This window comes from Suricata suricatta, chromosome 4 (genome assembly GCF_006229205.1).
Source record: "Suricata suricatta isolate VVHF042 chromosome 4, meerkat_22Aug2017_6uvM2_HiC, whole genome shotgun sequence".
Taxonomy (NCBI): Eukaryota; Metazoa; Chordata; class Mammalia; order Carnivora; family Herpestidae; genus Suricata; species Suricata suricatta.
The window spans coordinates 127292316-127306553 of NC_043703.1; the positions used below are offsets into that span (position 1 = coordinate 127292316).

At 48.2% G+C, this 14238-nt stretch overlaps 1 protein-coding gene across 1 annotated transcript; it reads right to left on the reverse strand.

Annotated features, from left to right (window-relative positions):
* Positions 1-1177: 1177 nt before the first annotated feature.
* Positions 1178-8321, reverse strand: CD8A (CD8a molecule). The gene is made up of 6 exons (XM_029937753.1): positions 7901-8321; positions 7446-7811; positions 6725-6832; positions 6415-6525; positions 5726-5756; positions 1178-2519 (listed from the first exon to the last, which is right to left on the reverse strand). The coding sequence occupies exons 1-6, from the start codon at positions 8052-8054 to the stop codon at positions 2468-2470; spliced, it is 822 nt and encodes a 273-aa protein (XP_029793613.1). The 5' UTR covers positions 8055-8321; the 3' UTR covers positions 1178-2467.
* Positions 8322-14238: the final 5917 nt, after the last annotated feature.

A 14238-nucleotide genomic window follows, 5' to 3' on the forward strand; every position in this document is an offset into this window, starting at 1 on the left:
GTGTTTACCATCTTAGTTGTGGTAATTGAAACTCCTTTTAGGGAGGATGAAAAAAATCAGTAAGTCTTGAATCCTCTCCGGAGCGGCCCCCCCCCCCCCCCCAGTGTGGCTTCCCAGCTGCTCATCACCTCAGCTGCTAGTGGAAGAGAGAAAGCCCTTTTCCTGCCTTCACTCTGGCCCTGGTTCTTTGACATTGGCCCTTCACAGCCAGCCCCTCACGTTTCCCCCGTGAGGAGGATGCTCCTTGTCACCCCTTTCAGGGGACCCAGCGACAGCTTCCACAGGCAGCTCTGAGCCTGGAGCCAGCCCTGAGCTGAGGCTCAGTCCCTGCAATGGCGTCTGGTTCTGGTCAGCTGGATCTACTTGGGGAGGGAGGGGCTTTGTCTTATGGGATGTTTCTTCAGTTCCACACTGCTTTTTCACTTTTGGGGCACTTTTTCTTCTTGATTTCTGTTCCTTAAAACAGTTCTGGTTTTTAAAAATTAAGGTCATGGAAGGCAGTCTCAGGAAGGCAGGGAAAGTTCTCTGTTGACCCGGTGATGGCTATGTTGAGTGTGTTCACGTAATGATGTCTCCGAGCAGCTGTACACTTGGGATTTGGGCACTTTTCAGCATGTATATTTTAGCTCAGCCACAGACTGAAGGTTTTATGCTTTCTTATGAGAGAAATATCAGTTCATCTGTTACCACAAAAGAACAAAAGACAAGGTGATGCAAGAAGATAGTAATCAGTTTTTTTAAGTTTATTTACCTATTTTTTAGAGGGTGGGGGAGGAGAGAAGAAAGAGAGCACAAGCAGGGGAGGGGCAGAGAGAAAGGGAGACACAGAATCCAAAGCAGGCTCCAGGCTCCAAGCTGTCAGCACAGAACCCAGTTTAGGCCCCAAACCCACAAACCATGAGATCATGACCTGAGCCAAAGTTAGATGCTCAACTGACTGAACCACTCAGGTGCCCCGAGGCTGACCAGTTTTATCTGATGTGAAAATAGGGGAGTGCGCAGTGAATGTAGGGACTGGCCCAGTCATTTTACTTTTAGGTTTTTATCCTAAAGAAACAAAGCTGTGTGCCGAGTTTTGGCATTATTACAGTGAAAAACTGGAGTCTTAAACCCTGAGTAATAGTTAAGTAAATAAAAGATGCCACAATTGAAAATGGAGTGCTATTTTGTCATTAAATAGTATGCCATAAATGTTCATTTATTAAAGCCATTTATAAACACATAGTGCAGTCCCATTTTTTAAAAACAGAAGTATGTCCCTCATATGCATAGACAATAATCAGGGAGAATGTACACCACAATATTAACAATGGACTATACCTGAGACAAAGAATTACGGCTAATTCTTATTTCCTTATCTATGTTTTTTCTTCCAAGGAGCATTCACTCACTGCTTGCTCACGTACATAAGAGAGGAACTGTGGATGTAGGGCAGCAAGTTCAGCTCTTAGCTTCCTTACCAGAGTCTGTTCTGCCACGTCCCTACATCTGTAAGGGGATGGGGGGTGGGGCCGGGGCCAGTTGGAGGGAAGGCTATGGCCTGTGCTGGCAGCTCTGGAGCAACGTTGCCCTTACAAACTGGCAGAAGTCAAGGGTCCAGGGGCGTGTTCAGATACGGTGTCTCAAGTTGAGAGGTGCAAGAGGACTTCTGTTCAACTGTGCTGACGCTCAAATCACACTTGTAAAGAAAGGAGTGGTCTCCCCTCCATCATGGGCCCCTCTGCAATGCAAGGGCTGGACGAGCAATTTTGCCCTGCCCCATATAGATTTCAGTTTTTTTTTCATTTGCCAGGATTTAGTTAACCCTTTCCATTTTATCTGAGGAATTCCTACTCCATGCAGTTTCATACTTCATAATAAAAAATAGTCTGATACTATTCAACTGCATTACCGAACTCTGAAAGGCAGAAGTTCTCTAATTCCGTTACCTCTTTGGGACTGCGGGTCTATCACTGGTGCTGAAGAAATAACTTGTGCCCTTGAGGTTTGAGACACACCACCCCACCCTGAGATAGAGGCCTCCAGAAGAAAGACCTGAATGGTCAGAGGAAGAGCCCTGAACATTGCTGTGACTCTGATCAAGCTGCCTCCCATCCCTGGATGTCAACTGAAGAGGTTTGTGCTGAGCTGTGCTAAGTCCCCCCACGCCCCCACCAGCTCTAACCACCAGATTCTGAGAACATGGCTTGCAGTAGCTCTGGCCTGCCCACCCTTTACCCCAGTGCGTGCACACAATGGTATCGCAACCCTTGTGGTGTACTGTAGACATACAGTCTTCTTTTGTGTCAACTAAGGAAAACACCTAAAGAAAAAGTCATCTTCCCACCCCACCCCCATGAAGATAATAATGAGAGCAGATACATAAAGAAGGAAGCTGGAAAAACTGAAAGGGAAGGACTGTTACTGTCCCCATAAAGAGAGTTTTATTTGGTCTTGTAGTGGCTGTTGCATGAGGACCATCTCCATGTCAGACGTATCTCTCTGAAGGGCTAGGCTTGCCTGCTGATCTGACCACGGGCCTGAAAGAGAGACAGGCGACCGACCATTACTGCAGCAAAAGCCCCCATGGCCTGATGCAGCATCCATCCATGTCTCTTCACTCTCCCCAGTTTCCCGGCCTCTACAGGGTCTGTGAACTTGTCCCCGGAACAGCAGCATGGGTCTGGGTGAGTGGCATCAGCAACCCTGTCAAGTGCCATGCATCTGCCATCCTGCTGTCACAGCAACTGGAGGGGTGGGGGGGCACTGGGAAGGAGAGATTAGAGAACCTGCCCAAGATCACATATCTAGGAGGTGGTGGAGCCAGGGTCTGAACCCAGTAAGTCTAATTTCTTGGAGCCTTTGTCAGGGTACCTATGGAGATGACAGAGGGAGGCTGATAACCCACATCATCAGTTGACCTGATTCTCAGCCCCTGGGAGGATCACAGGGATAGGGGAGGATGTGAGCAAACCACCACCATCAGTCAAGCAGAGCTGCTTTATCCAACACAGACAACCCACATTTGATGTCAAGTGTTAATTCAGTACTGGGCTAGCGCCTCCTAGATGGACTAATGCATCATGAATGTCATGTCTACGCACATCCAAACATCTCTGTGGAAGCCAAGCTGTCCTCAGTCATCACTAGACATGTTAACTCGTGCATGCGGATCTCTCAGATGTGCTTACTCAGTATAGCTTTGCATTCTAGAGCAGAGTTTTGTTCTCAGTTCCTTTTTTTTTTTTTTTGAGTGAACGTGCATGAGAGGGTCAGAGAGAGAGAGAATCCCAAGTAAGGTCAGCACTGTCGGTGCAGAGCCCAGTGTGGGGTTCCAACTCACAAACCGTGAGATCATGATCTCAGCTGAAATCAAGAATTGGACCTTTAACCGACTAAGCCACCCAGGTGCCCCTCTCAGTTCATTTCAAAATGAGAATTTTCAGAAAAGGTAGAGAAAAGGGATGCTTTTCCCCCAAAAGCTCCCAACTGCACTGTAAGTGTTGGGGCCCAGTAGGCAATATAACCCTCAAACAATATTTGGCCTCCTGGGCCGCACATGTGGCTTCTGTTCATCGTATGATTTTAAGATAAACCTAGGGGCGCCTGGGTGGCTCAGTCGGTTAAGCCTCTGACTTTGGCTCAGGTCGGATCTCAAGTTCGTGGGTTCGAGCCCCGCATCAGGCTCTGTGCTGACAGCTAGCTCAGAGCCTGGAGCCTGCTTCTGGACTCTCCCCCTCTCATGCTCTGACTCTCTCTGTATCAAAAATAAATAAAACATTAAAAAAATTAAAAAAAAAAGATAAACCTAAAGAATTCTATGAGGAGAAATACATTCCTTAAGGCCCTTCATCAGTCATTCAAGGGTAAGATGCTGATCCTTCTACATGTAGATCTTTTGGCAGAGGATTATGTTCACTCCCAACAGCAGACAAAAGAGCCAGAAAATAAAGTAAGGGAAGGTCACTGACTGACCCAAGTTGATTCAAAGCCTAAAAGTATATGCCTCTTAGCAAAGTAATGAGAAAATCATAGGATGAACAGAAGCCACGTGTGCGGCCAGGAGGCCAAATATTGTTTGAGGGTTATATTGCCTACTGGGCCCCAACATGTAAGTACTTGAAAATGCCAAACATTTTTCTCTGTTTTAAAAGCATCTTTATCCCCTTGTTATAGCATTTAAAGCAGGCATTGGAAATTCATTATATTTCCATTGTTTAAAATTATATATATAAATGATATATGAGATAGTGAAGTTAGCTTTATCAAGGAGTATGAAATGCAAACCCTAGGAATAAAACTTGAAATATTTTGGGGGCACCTCAAAAATGAGTGGCTCAGCCAGTTAAGTGTCAAAGTCTTGATCATGATCAAGGTCATGATCTTACAATCGGTGAGTTCGAGCCCCACATCAGGCTCTGCGCTGATGGTGCAAAGCCTGCTTGAGATTCTGTCTTTCCTTCGCTCTGCCCCTCCCCAGTTTGTGTGTGTGTGTGTGTGTGTGTGTGTGTGTGTGCGCATGTGTGTGTGCGTGCGCTCACTCGCTCTCTCAAAATAAATAAACTTAAAAAAAACCTTTAAATATTTTTATCTACTGAAAGAAACCAGTGAATATGATTCTTATATGTTATCCTTAAGCAACCCCAGCCCCCAAGCCCCCAATCACAGGAAGGAGCCTGAGTTTTGGATAGAAGTTGCAGCTCTGCTGTTTGCTGGCAGTGTGGCCTTGGATACATCGCTAAATGTCCTAACCGTTAGTTTCCTCATCTGAAAAATGGTGGTCATAGTGACTACTTGAAAGATTGTTATAAAACTTGAAATTAAAAAAAAATATATATATATGGCTAGTAACTGGGACTCTGCAGGCTTTTATCAACTGGTTTATTATTATTGATGATCTGAGTGTCATCATTCTCTGCCATCTTTGGTAGGTTTCTTAAGCTGAGCTGCTAACCTGTGAGATGCGAGTGTGGTATCCCTCACATGGGGTTGCTGTGTGGATAAGAGAGATCCTGAGTGTAGCCCCACCACAGTGCAGGGCTCTAGTGGTGCCAGTTAGATGTTCGTGCAGGGCTGCCTCAGCCTACGTTCAAAGGACAGAGGAGATGAAGACCTCGCTTCCAGACACTGGTCTTTGGTTGGTTTTTTTTTTGTTTTTGTTTTTCCTGATCATTTCAGAATGATTATGGCCTGGAATCGGATCAGGGAGTCACTTGAGCTGCCATATAGTTAACTCCCCCTGCCTCTGGTTCCCTTTTCTTCCATTCCAGTCTTTGGCCATAAATCAAGGTCCTGCATTGGCACAGGGAAATTAGGAACCTAGGCCATTGTTTATTTGGTTCTCTGATAAAAGATTGGCTCTGTCTCAAAACACTAGACTCAAAAATCAAGAACAAGCAAGTGGGAAGAAAAGGTTTTCTTAAGAAAACAATAAAAGCCAGCTGGAATCATCCAGATGAAGAGACTTCCGGTCTTTTGAGGAGCTAGGATTCAATGGGGGAATCCTTAAGATGGGATTTTTTGTGCTAGGCCAAATAAGATGGAGTCACACTGCTCTCCCCATCCTGTGCCCTCCATTTCCCCCATCCTGCCAGCCTTGTGCTTTCTTTGTTCAAGAACTGTGCTGATTCCCTACCCCCAGAATTCCACAGCTGGGGGACTCTCTCTGGGAAGGGTTCCTACCAACTGCTGCTTGGGAAGCAGGACCTCTGCACAGGGCTGCAGGGATTACAAAAGACTCACTCACCTGGGACATTTGCAAACACGCCTCCGGTTCCCTGGATAAGAAAAAGAAGGGGTAAAGTGACCGACCCCCCCCCAATAGTCCCCCCCAGATAGAGTTCCTCTTTCCCTTCTCTATTTCTTTAGGATTATGACTCTTGAGAGCCAGGTAAGGGCTTCTTTTCCATACCTCTTTCCATCAATTTAAAAAAGCATTGCAAACACAGATGCGGGTTAAGATGGGTTAGTACAGTCATCCACCGCGGGACCCAAAGTAGTAGGGGATTCAGGAGGAGGTGGCTAAGGGTAAATCCCAACCCTTCATGGTTTTGACCCAGCCTTCCTAGGCACTGGTCCCAGGGCCACGGCGGCCCCTCCCTCCCCGCCCCGCTTCTCCGCAGCCGGCTGTGATAATCCAGGACCTGTGCGCTAGCTAGCTAAGTCCTTGGTCAAGGAAAATCATCACAGCTGCGGCCCGTAGGATAAGGGCTCTGTCTTCGGGGAAAATGTCCCGGACAGTGGAAAGAGGAAGGAGAAGGGACTTTCTCGAGTTCTGTCACCAGGAAAGAAATGGGCTCTGCCTGACCCTACAGTGCAGCTGGGAGTCCAGAAATCTCCATCCGATCTGCGGGCAAGGCTGCCTGGAGCAAGCCGCGCAACAGGAGGGGGTGAAGCAGACCGCTTCCCGGAGCTGCGCGCTTCCCTCGAACTTACTGTGGTTGCAGATGACGGTGATGACCAGCGACAGGAGAAGGAAGGCGCAGGTCCCAGCCAGGGGTGCCCAGATATAGATTTCACAGGCGAAGTCCAGCCCACTTGTTTCCACTGCAGACAAGGAAGACATGTAGGAGCTGGCCTGGGGATCCTCCAACCCATACCACCAGTTTGGGCCTGTCTCTCGAGTCAAGAGTCTCGGTTTCCCCACCACTTGGACAGCTTTCGCCTCTACCTCCATCCAAGATCAGGTTGGTCCCCACGGCGCCTGGCCGCCGGCTCCCGTCCCGGGACCTTGAGCCTGTCTCACCTGTGCTGCCCGCCGCAGGCTGGCAGGTCCCCGGGCGCAGAGACACCTGCGACGCGTTGGTGGGCGCCGGCGTGGGTGGTCGCGGCGCTGGAGTAGTGGTGGGCTTGACTGCGGAAGAAACAGAACCTAGTAGGAGTCGGCCCAGGGACATCTACCCTAACCCTCTCCTCTGCCCCGCGCACCTCTGCCCCAGGGGCGCCTCCTCCGCGCGTGCGGATCTTTGCCCTCAAGGCGGGGAGACGGATTGGGGACTTGGAGGATTCGCGCTCATCCCGTTGGGGCGCGCGCGGTTCCCTGCGGAGTCCCCGGCTCCGCCTCGGACGGGAATGCCGGAGCCCGCTCGAGGTCACCCAGCCTCTCTCCAGGGCTCAGCCTGCAAGCTTGCGGGCTTGGGTTGATACCCGCAGGTCGCTGAGGAGCAAACGCAGGCTCACAGAATTTAAGTAACCGCCCAGGAGCACACAAGCACCCGAACTCGAGCCCAAATCGATCGGACCTAACAAGCCACCTTCAGTCTCGATCCAGCCACACCTTAGCCTCAGTTTCCCTGTCTGTGAAATGGGAGCAATATTAAGGAAGCCCCCTTCCCCCCCCCCCCAGCTACACACACACACACACAAGAGCTCTAAGAGGCTCGAAAGCGGGGCTTTCGTGTGAAAGCTGGTTCAGAGAGGAGCCCCAAACCCCACACCGAGGGGTGCCGCGCCCCAGGCGCTCGGACCTGGCAGGAAGACCGGTACGAAGGAGCTGAAGTACAGAACGGAGTTGCCCACGACGGAGCAGAAGTAGTAGCCTTCATCCTCCTTGCGGAATCTGTTCAGGGTGAGGCCGTAGCGGGTGTCGTCAATCCTCCTGCCCGAGATCCGATTGGAGTCCAGCCCGTCGGCCAACTTGGTCCGGCTTCTGGAGAGGTACGCCAGGAAGATGGGGCGCGAAGCAGGTTCGTTCCTCTGGAAGAGCCAGGTGCAGCCCGACGTCACGCTGGTTAGCAGCACCTCGCACTGCAGCTCCACCGACTGGCCGAGCTTGGCGTCCACCTTCCCGGGCGACATGCGGAACCGTCTGGGCCCGGCGGCGGCGGCGGCCTCTGCTAGTGGCAAGGCGTCCAGACTGAGCCGGGAGCCCCGCGCCCCGCGCCGGCCCTGCCCCCGCCCTCCCCGAGGCTTGCCAACTCACGAAGCAGCAGGGCCAGCGGAAGGAGCTGGGCAGTCACCCGAGAGGCCATGGCGCGCTCGGCGCTGCGCGACACGAGCGGACGCGCGCAGGAGCTGGTGGGACCCCGAGGGGGGAAGTTGCGCCCTTCGGACGGCCGAGGAGGCAGATTTCGCATTCGGAGGATGTGATGTCACCCGAAGCCCCGCCGAGGAGAGTCGCTCTGTTTTTTCGCGGTTGCCACCTTCCAGCCCGGTGAGGGGGCTGGAGGAGGGGGGTGGTCCATGATCTAGATGGGCCGTCCAGGTAGGTTTTGCAGGGCAGCCGAGGACAGTGGAGAGCTGTAGGGTTGAGGATGAAGAAAAAGGCTTGCAAATGACCCTTGGAAAAGGCCCTCTTGTGAGGGCGACAGAAATAGAGGATAAAGCGAGATTGCAAGAGCTGAGGGTGAGGGTGAGCAGGAAAGCTGAGCACACACGTCCACTTCCTTTGTAGTCACTCCGAGGGTCTCTAGCAAGATGGGCACTGAGGGTTGAGGAGGGAGAGGCATTGATGGTTTGCTCACTTCCCTGGGCTGGGTACTCTGGGTGTTTGGCCGGAAGGACACTACCCTGGGGCAGCAGCCACTCACGTCCTGTGTAGGACTGGCGGTCTCCTGCTGACCACACCCTTGGGGATTTCTCCCTGCTCTAAACCTCACCTCCCAGGTGTCTTTTTTTCCCCCCCGTGTTTGGTGTGGCCACTGCAACCATGGGAGTGCCTCTCTTGGCCAGACCTTCAGCCACCCTGCCATGATCTTTATTCTCATAAAGGGGCTTTGAGAATGTCTCTCCTGCAGGCTCCCATGACCTGTGGGACTGAATGGAAACCATGGCTTGGCTCTGAGCCTGCAGGTGCGGGCTCCTCCCAGCCTCTGCCCAGTCCCCTGGCCCTGCGTTCCCACAGGGCTTGAGGAACGCGGGCTCTTCTTGCCTTAGTTGTTCCCTTGGCCTGAAATACCGTTCTGTTTAAGCCCTGGGGCGGGCTCCGGTGCTGTGGGATTTAGACCTCATTCCTCTGTATACCTGACTTCAGGTGCTTGGCAGGGACATGTGTGTAGCCTGGGTGAATGCTTGGGTGGGGACAGTTTTCCTTCCTGGCCTCCTGCACACTGTGTCCCCTTCCTTTTTGCCTATTGCTGTCCTGAAATCTCACAGCTCCAGTGGATGCCCCTCCTCCCATTTCTTATGAATGCCTGAGCCTTTCTGCTTTGAGCCCCACGATGAATGTACCTCACACTGTTGCTACTTCATTCTAGAGTCGAGCCACGTGGCTTTATCTGTTCCATGTGTCTGCCCCACCTGTGAGTTTTGCCTGGTGAAGACTGTGTGTCAGACACCACCCCACCTATCCCCATGTCACATCATAGCTTGCGCTGAGCTGTGCTTGCAGAACTTTAAGTGTTGATAGGGCTTAAAACATTTTTTTTAATGTTTATTTAATTTTGAGAGAGAGACAGAGCATGAGCAGGGGAGGGGCACAGAGAGGGTGGGGGGAGACACAGAATCTGAAGCAGGCTCCAGGCTCTGATGCGGGGCTCAAACTCACAGACCACGAGATTATGACCCAAGCCAAAGTCAAGATGCTTAACCAACTGAGCCACCCAGGCGCACCTGCCTGTTACGTTTTCAAATGAAAGATGAGGGAGGCTGGGGAAGGAAAACCCTTTGTAATGATGGTAATGACTGTGGCTCCCAGCAGGGCAACCCCTGGCATATAGATGTATGCATGCATATGTGTGTCCCTGGCTGTGTATACACAGTGCTGTTCCTTAACTCACATGAATGAGGGTGACAGGGAAAGAGCCAAGTCCAGACAGGCCACATCTGTCTCCTGAGAGCTGCAGCTGGCTTGGAGGCCTTCCAGCCCTGCAGCTAAGGAACGTGTCGGCCAGGAGGATGGCAGCCCCTTTGTACAGAGCATTACAGAGGGTTGAGGGGAGGGGGATGCCAAGGCACCATATGAAACCTCCCAAGGAGGCTTTGCGAGATGTTTTACCAGAATGTGGTGGATTCTCAATGCAACCACAACGACATCCGCTCGGCAGCCAGCAGGAGAGCAGATGCAATTCTTGCAAATTGGGGGGATACTTGCTTGCAGTAGGGCCAGGTGTGCAGAGGGCTGGGCAGGGCCTGCCCGCCCCTGCCAGGTAAGCCCTCCCCTCTGCCCCCTCTGCCAGGTAAGCCCTCCCCTCTGCCCCCCCACCCCCCACAAGCTCTAACTACATGAACGGCTTGGAGTCAGTGGCCTGCTGCGTCCTCTTACCAATCCAGCTCTGTGGGGACAATACTGTCTCCTTGGAAGGAGTTGGCTTATTTGGGCCTAGAAAGGCCTTAGTTCTAGAGTTGACAGGGCCTTGCTTATCTCAGTGAAAATACCTGTCAATGTCACTCCCACTTTTTTCTAGAGAGTGTTTCAGTCTATAGAAACATTGGCAAATTGTATGTCTCTGAGTTTGAGTCGTGTTGTTACATATAGATTCAGCTCATTCATTTTAAATGCTGGATAGTAGTATTATCTTGTGAATGTACAACGGTACTGTGGTCCTCAAACCAGAGGACTCATACCCTTGGGGGACAAGGAGGCTGTCTTTGGGGACAACAATATTTGAAGGGGCTCATTTTCTAGATCCTCACCTGCCATTGGTTCTCTTTCCTCAGGCGGATCTGCCCAGGAGCAAACGTCTGTGTCTAGTCTCTGTGTTGATTCTCTTTCCCTGCCTTCTTTTTCATGCTTGCTCTTTTCTTGCTTTAAAACAAACAGGCAGACCTGCTACCGTCCTGATGTTACCGTGGTGCGATGCCCAGGAGGAAACCCTCTGTGGCAACAATTGAAGGGAAACACCCCGATATTTTTCATTCCATGTCCATTCCTTTGGGAATAAGCATTTCTCCTGAGGAGAGTCCCAGAGATCCTGGCAAAAAGGGCGTCTGGGAGAAATGCTGGAAATGGAGCACTTTATGGCCAAATTCTGGGCCTCATCACTTTACTCACCTCTCTTTTGGAGAGCTAGAATGCACAAGCCAGATAGTAATTATGGGATGTGAGCTGATTCCTAACATGTTCATTAGCATTGCATTGCAAAGGGAACCAGACTTCCTTTTTTTTTTTTAAAGTTCATTTATTCTGAGAGAAAGAGAGTAGGGGAGGGGCAGAGAGAGAGAGAGAGGGATAGAGAGAACCCCAAGCAGGCCCTGCTCTGTCAGCATGAAGCCGGATGCAGGGCTTGAACTCCCAAACCATGAGATCATGACCTGAGCCAAAGTCATACACTTGACCGACAGAGCCACCCAGGTGCCCCCAGACTTCCTTTTTAACACACAGTCTGATTTGCTACTTGGTTTGACATTGAAGACTAGCTTTGCCAATGACATTAGTTGGCAGCATTTTTATTTGCAACAAATCAAATGAGGTAAAATCCTCAGCTCCAAAGTTTTGATGAAAGTCAATGATAAAAATAAAAACATTTAATTAAAATATAGCATTAGTGAATTTGCATTGAAATTTAAAATATTTCTATTTCCCCAACCCCTTCCAAGTTCATCAGTGAAGGCAATTGCTTCTCGGTGAGATAAGAATGGTACAGTTCATAGCTACCGAATAGGCATTGGTAAAAAGCCTACTTTAGTTGTCCCCAGAAACTGAGAAGTGAGTAACCCTAAAGATAGTAATCAATCCACTTGTAGGTCAGTGGCTCCCAAGACTTTGATTTCAACACAATTGAAGGAAGACCTGATAGAGTTGCCAACTGTTATGGGCTTAAGTGTATGTCCCCTGAAAATCCTATTTTGAAACCCTAAACCTCACTACCTCAGAATATAATCTTATTGGAGACAGGGTTTTATCAAAGGTAAAGACAAATTAAAATGAGTTTGTGAGGGTGGGTCCTAATCCAATATAACTGGTGTCCTTATAAAAAGAGTACATTTGGACACAGACACATACCCCGGGAGCATGTCATGTGAAAATAAAGGCGGAGATCACTGTGTCGCTTCTACAAGCCAAGAAACCCAAGATGGCCAGCAACCCATCAGAAAGTAGGGGAGAGGGAAAGCAGAATCTTCCTCACAGCCTTGAAAAGAAACAAACTCACCCCTAATGTAGTACTTGTAGCTTCCAGAACTGTGAGAGGATACATTTCTGTTGTGGAACCGCCTAGTTTGTGGTGCTTTGTTTACGGCTGCCCTTGCAAAGTAATATAGTAACAACTAGATCATTAAATGGCTTTTTGTTGGTAGCTCACTATTGTGGGTTTAAAAACGATTTTTTTTTTTTAATTTTTGAGAGAGGGAGAGACAGAGCGAGCAGAGGAGGGGCAGAAAGAGAGAGGGAGACACAGAATCTGAAAGGCTCCCAGCTCTGAGCTGTCAGCACAGAGTCCAATGTGCGGTTTGAACCTATGAACTGCGAGATCATGTCCTGAGTTGAAGTCAGACGTTTAGCGGACTGAGCCACCCAGGTGCCCTGTGGTTTTTTTTTTTTTTGAAAAAGTTAAAAGATTTAGCAACTCTGCTATAACAAAACCAACTATTTATAAGAACAAGATTTCTCAGTGCTTACATTGAATGAAAAAAAAGTAGGAAAATAATTGATGTTGAACCCTGTCTCATTTTAGCAATAGGTAATAATATCTTACAGGTTCATTAACTAATTGGGCCTTATCCATCTCTTTAAGAGCTGAATTTCTCTTAAAAGTTATTTTTTAAATAAAACTTCTTATTTTGACACTGTATTATAAGGAACAATACAGAGATTTCATAGACTCTTTACCTAGTATCTCCCAATGGTAACATCTTGCAACTATATAGTACAGTATCACCAAAGGCTACTTTTTATGTTTAACATTTCATTTTCAATATTTATAACTTCGGTTGTTTTTGAACAATCTACACTGCCAATAGCTGTAATGATGGCATAATCTAAATAAATTTTTAATACTTAGAAATTCATGGTTATAGGAAATTAAAATTTCATTTTATATGCTCTTTTGGCAGAGAAGTATGATCAATAAAAGATCTTCAAGCATAAAAACATTAATTCCAATAAACTTCTTTGCAGGAAGATGGGTAGAATTCATAAATTATAGGGAAAAAAAGAATGGTGAAAATTTTTCAAAAGTTAAAGAACTTATTCTTGCTTTTAAAAACAGGAATTGGTACATTATATTCTATTAGAAACAGTTAAAAATGATATAAAGGTTTTATCTTAAAACATCAATATTTACAACACATTGGAAATGATACATTTTATACCTACTGATGATGAAAAATGTTTGAAGTTGAACTTAAAACGGAGTGAAGGAACAGACCTACATTCTTGGCAGCGTCATTCACAAGAGCTGCGATGTGGAAGCAACCCAGGTGTCCCCAGATGAAAGGATAAGCAACTGGAATATTATTCAACTTAAAAAAAGGCGGGGGGGATTTTGACATATAAGACAACATGGCTAAACCCTGAGAAAGTTATGCTGAGTGAAATAAGCTAGTCACAAAGGGACGAATACTGTGTGATACTCCGACATGAGGAGCAGAGTACTCACGTTCATAGAGACAGAAAGTAGACTGGCTGTTGCCACGAGCTGGGGGGGCGGGGGGCAGCAAGGGGTTTGGGAGTTATTGTTTAATTATTTACAGAGTTTCAGCTTTGCAAGATGAGAGTTCTGGAGATGGATGGTAGTGATGTCTGTACAATAATGTGAATGTACTTAATACCACACAACTCTACACTGAGAAATAGTGAAGATAGTCAATATTGTGTGTATTTTGCCAGAATAAAAACGTTTAAAAAAATAAGTAAAGGAGTACATAGTCGTTCATGTTTTGGGAAGATACAAGAGCAGTAAGATCGGATGACAATTGCCACTGTTCATTTATCCATTCCTTTGTTAATGGATCTTCAGGCTGGTTCTAGTTTTTGCCGTTATAAATAATGCTACAGCGAGCATCCTTGTGAACATTTCCTACAGTCTGTGTGCAAGGTTTTCTCTAGGGTGTCAGCTTGGGAAAGGAAGGGCTTCGAGAGGATGTTGACCTTGAGAACAGTGACTGACCTGGAACACGAGCTTCTCTTCAGCCTCCATAGCTAGCTACTGGCAAATTTCTCTCCAAAGTGATGGTACCAGTTTATTCTCACACCAGTTGTGGACAGGTTTCCATTTACCCACGTGCTTTATAATTCTTAGTTTTGTCAGGTCTTTTCAATTCCGTCACTCTGACAGATGAGTTGGCATCTCGTTGTGTAGATGTGCATCTCCCTAATTAAGGTCGAGAGTGAGTGTGTCCTCACATGCTGGCCATTTGGCTTTCCTCTTCTGCCAAGTGCCC

Coding starts and splice junctions, on each gene's coding strand:
- CD8A (XM_029937753.1), bottom strand. CDS start 8,054: ATGCGAAATCTGCCTCCTCGGCCGTCCGAAGGGCGCAACTTCCCCCCT. Junction 7,812..7,900: donor TCCGCTGGCCCTGCTGCTTC/GTGAGTTGGCAA, acceptor TGCCACTAGCAG/AGGCCGCCGCCGCCGCCGGG. Junction 6,833..7,445: donor CGTACCGGTCTTCCTGCCAG/GTCCGAGCGCCT, acceptor TTTCTTCCGCAG/TCAAGCCCACCACTACTCCA.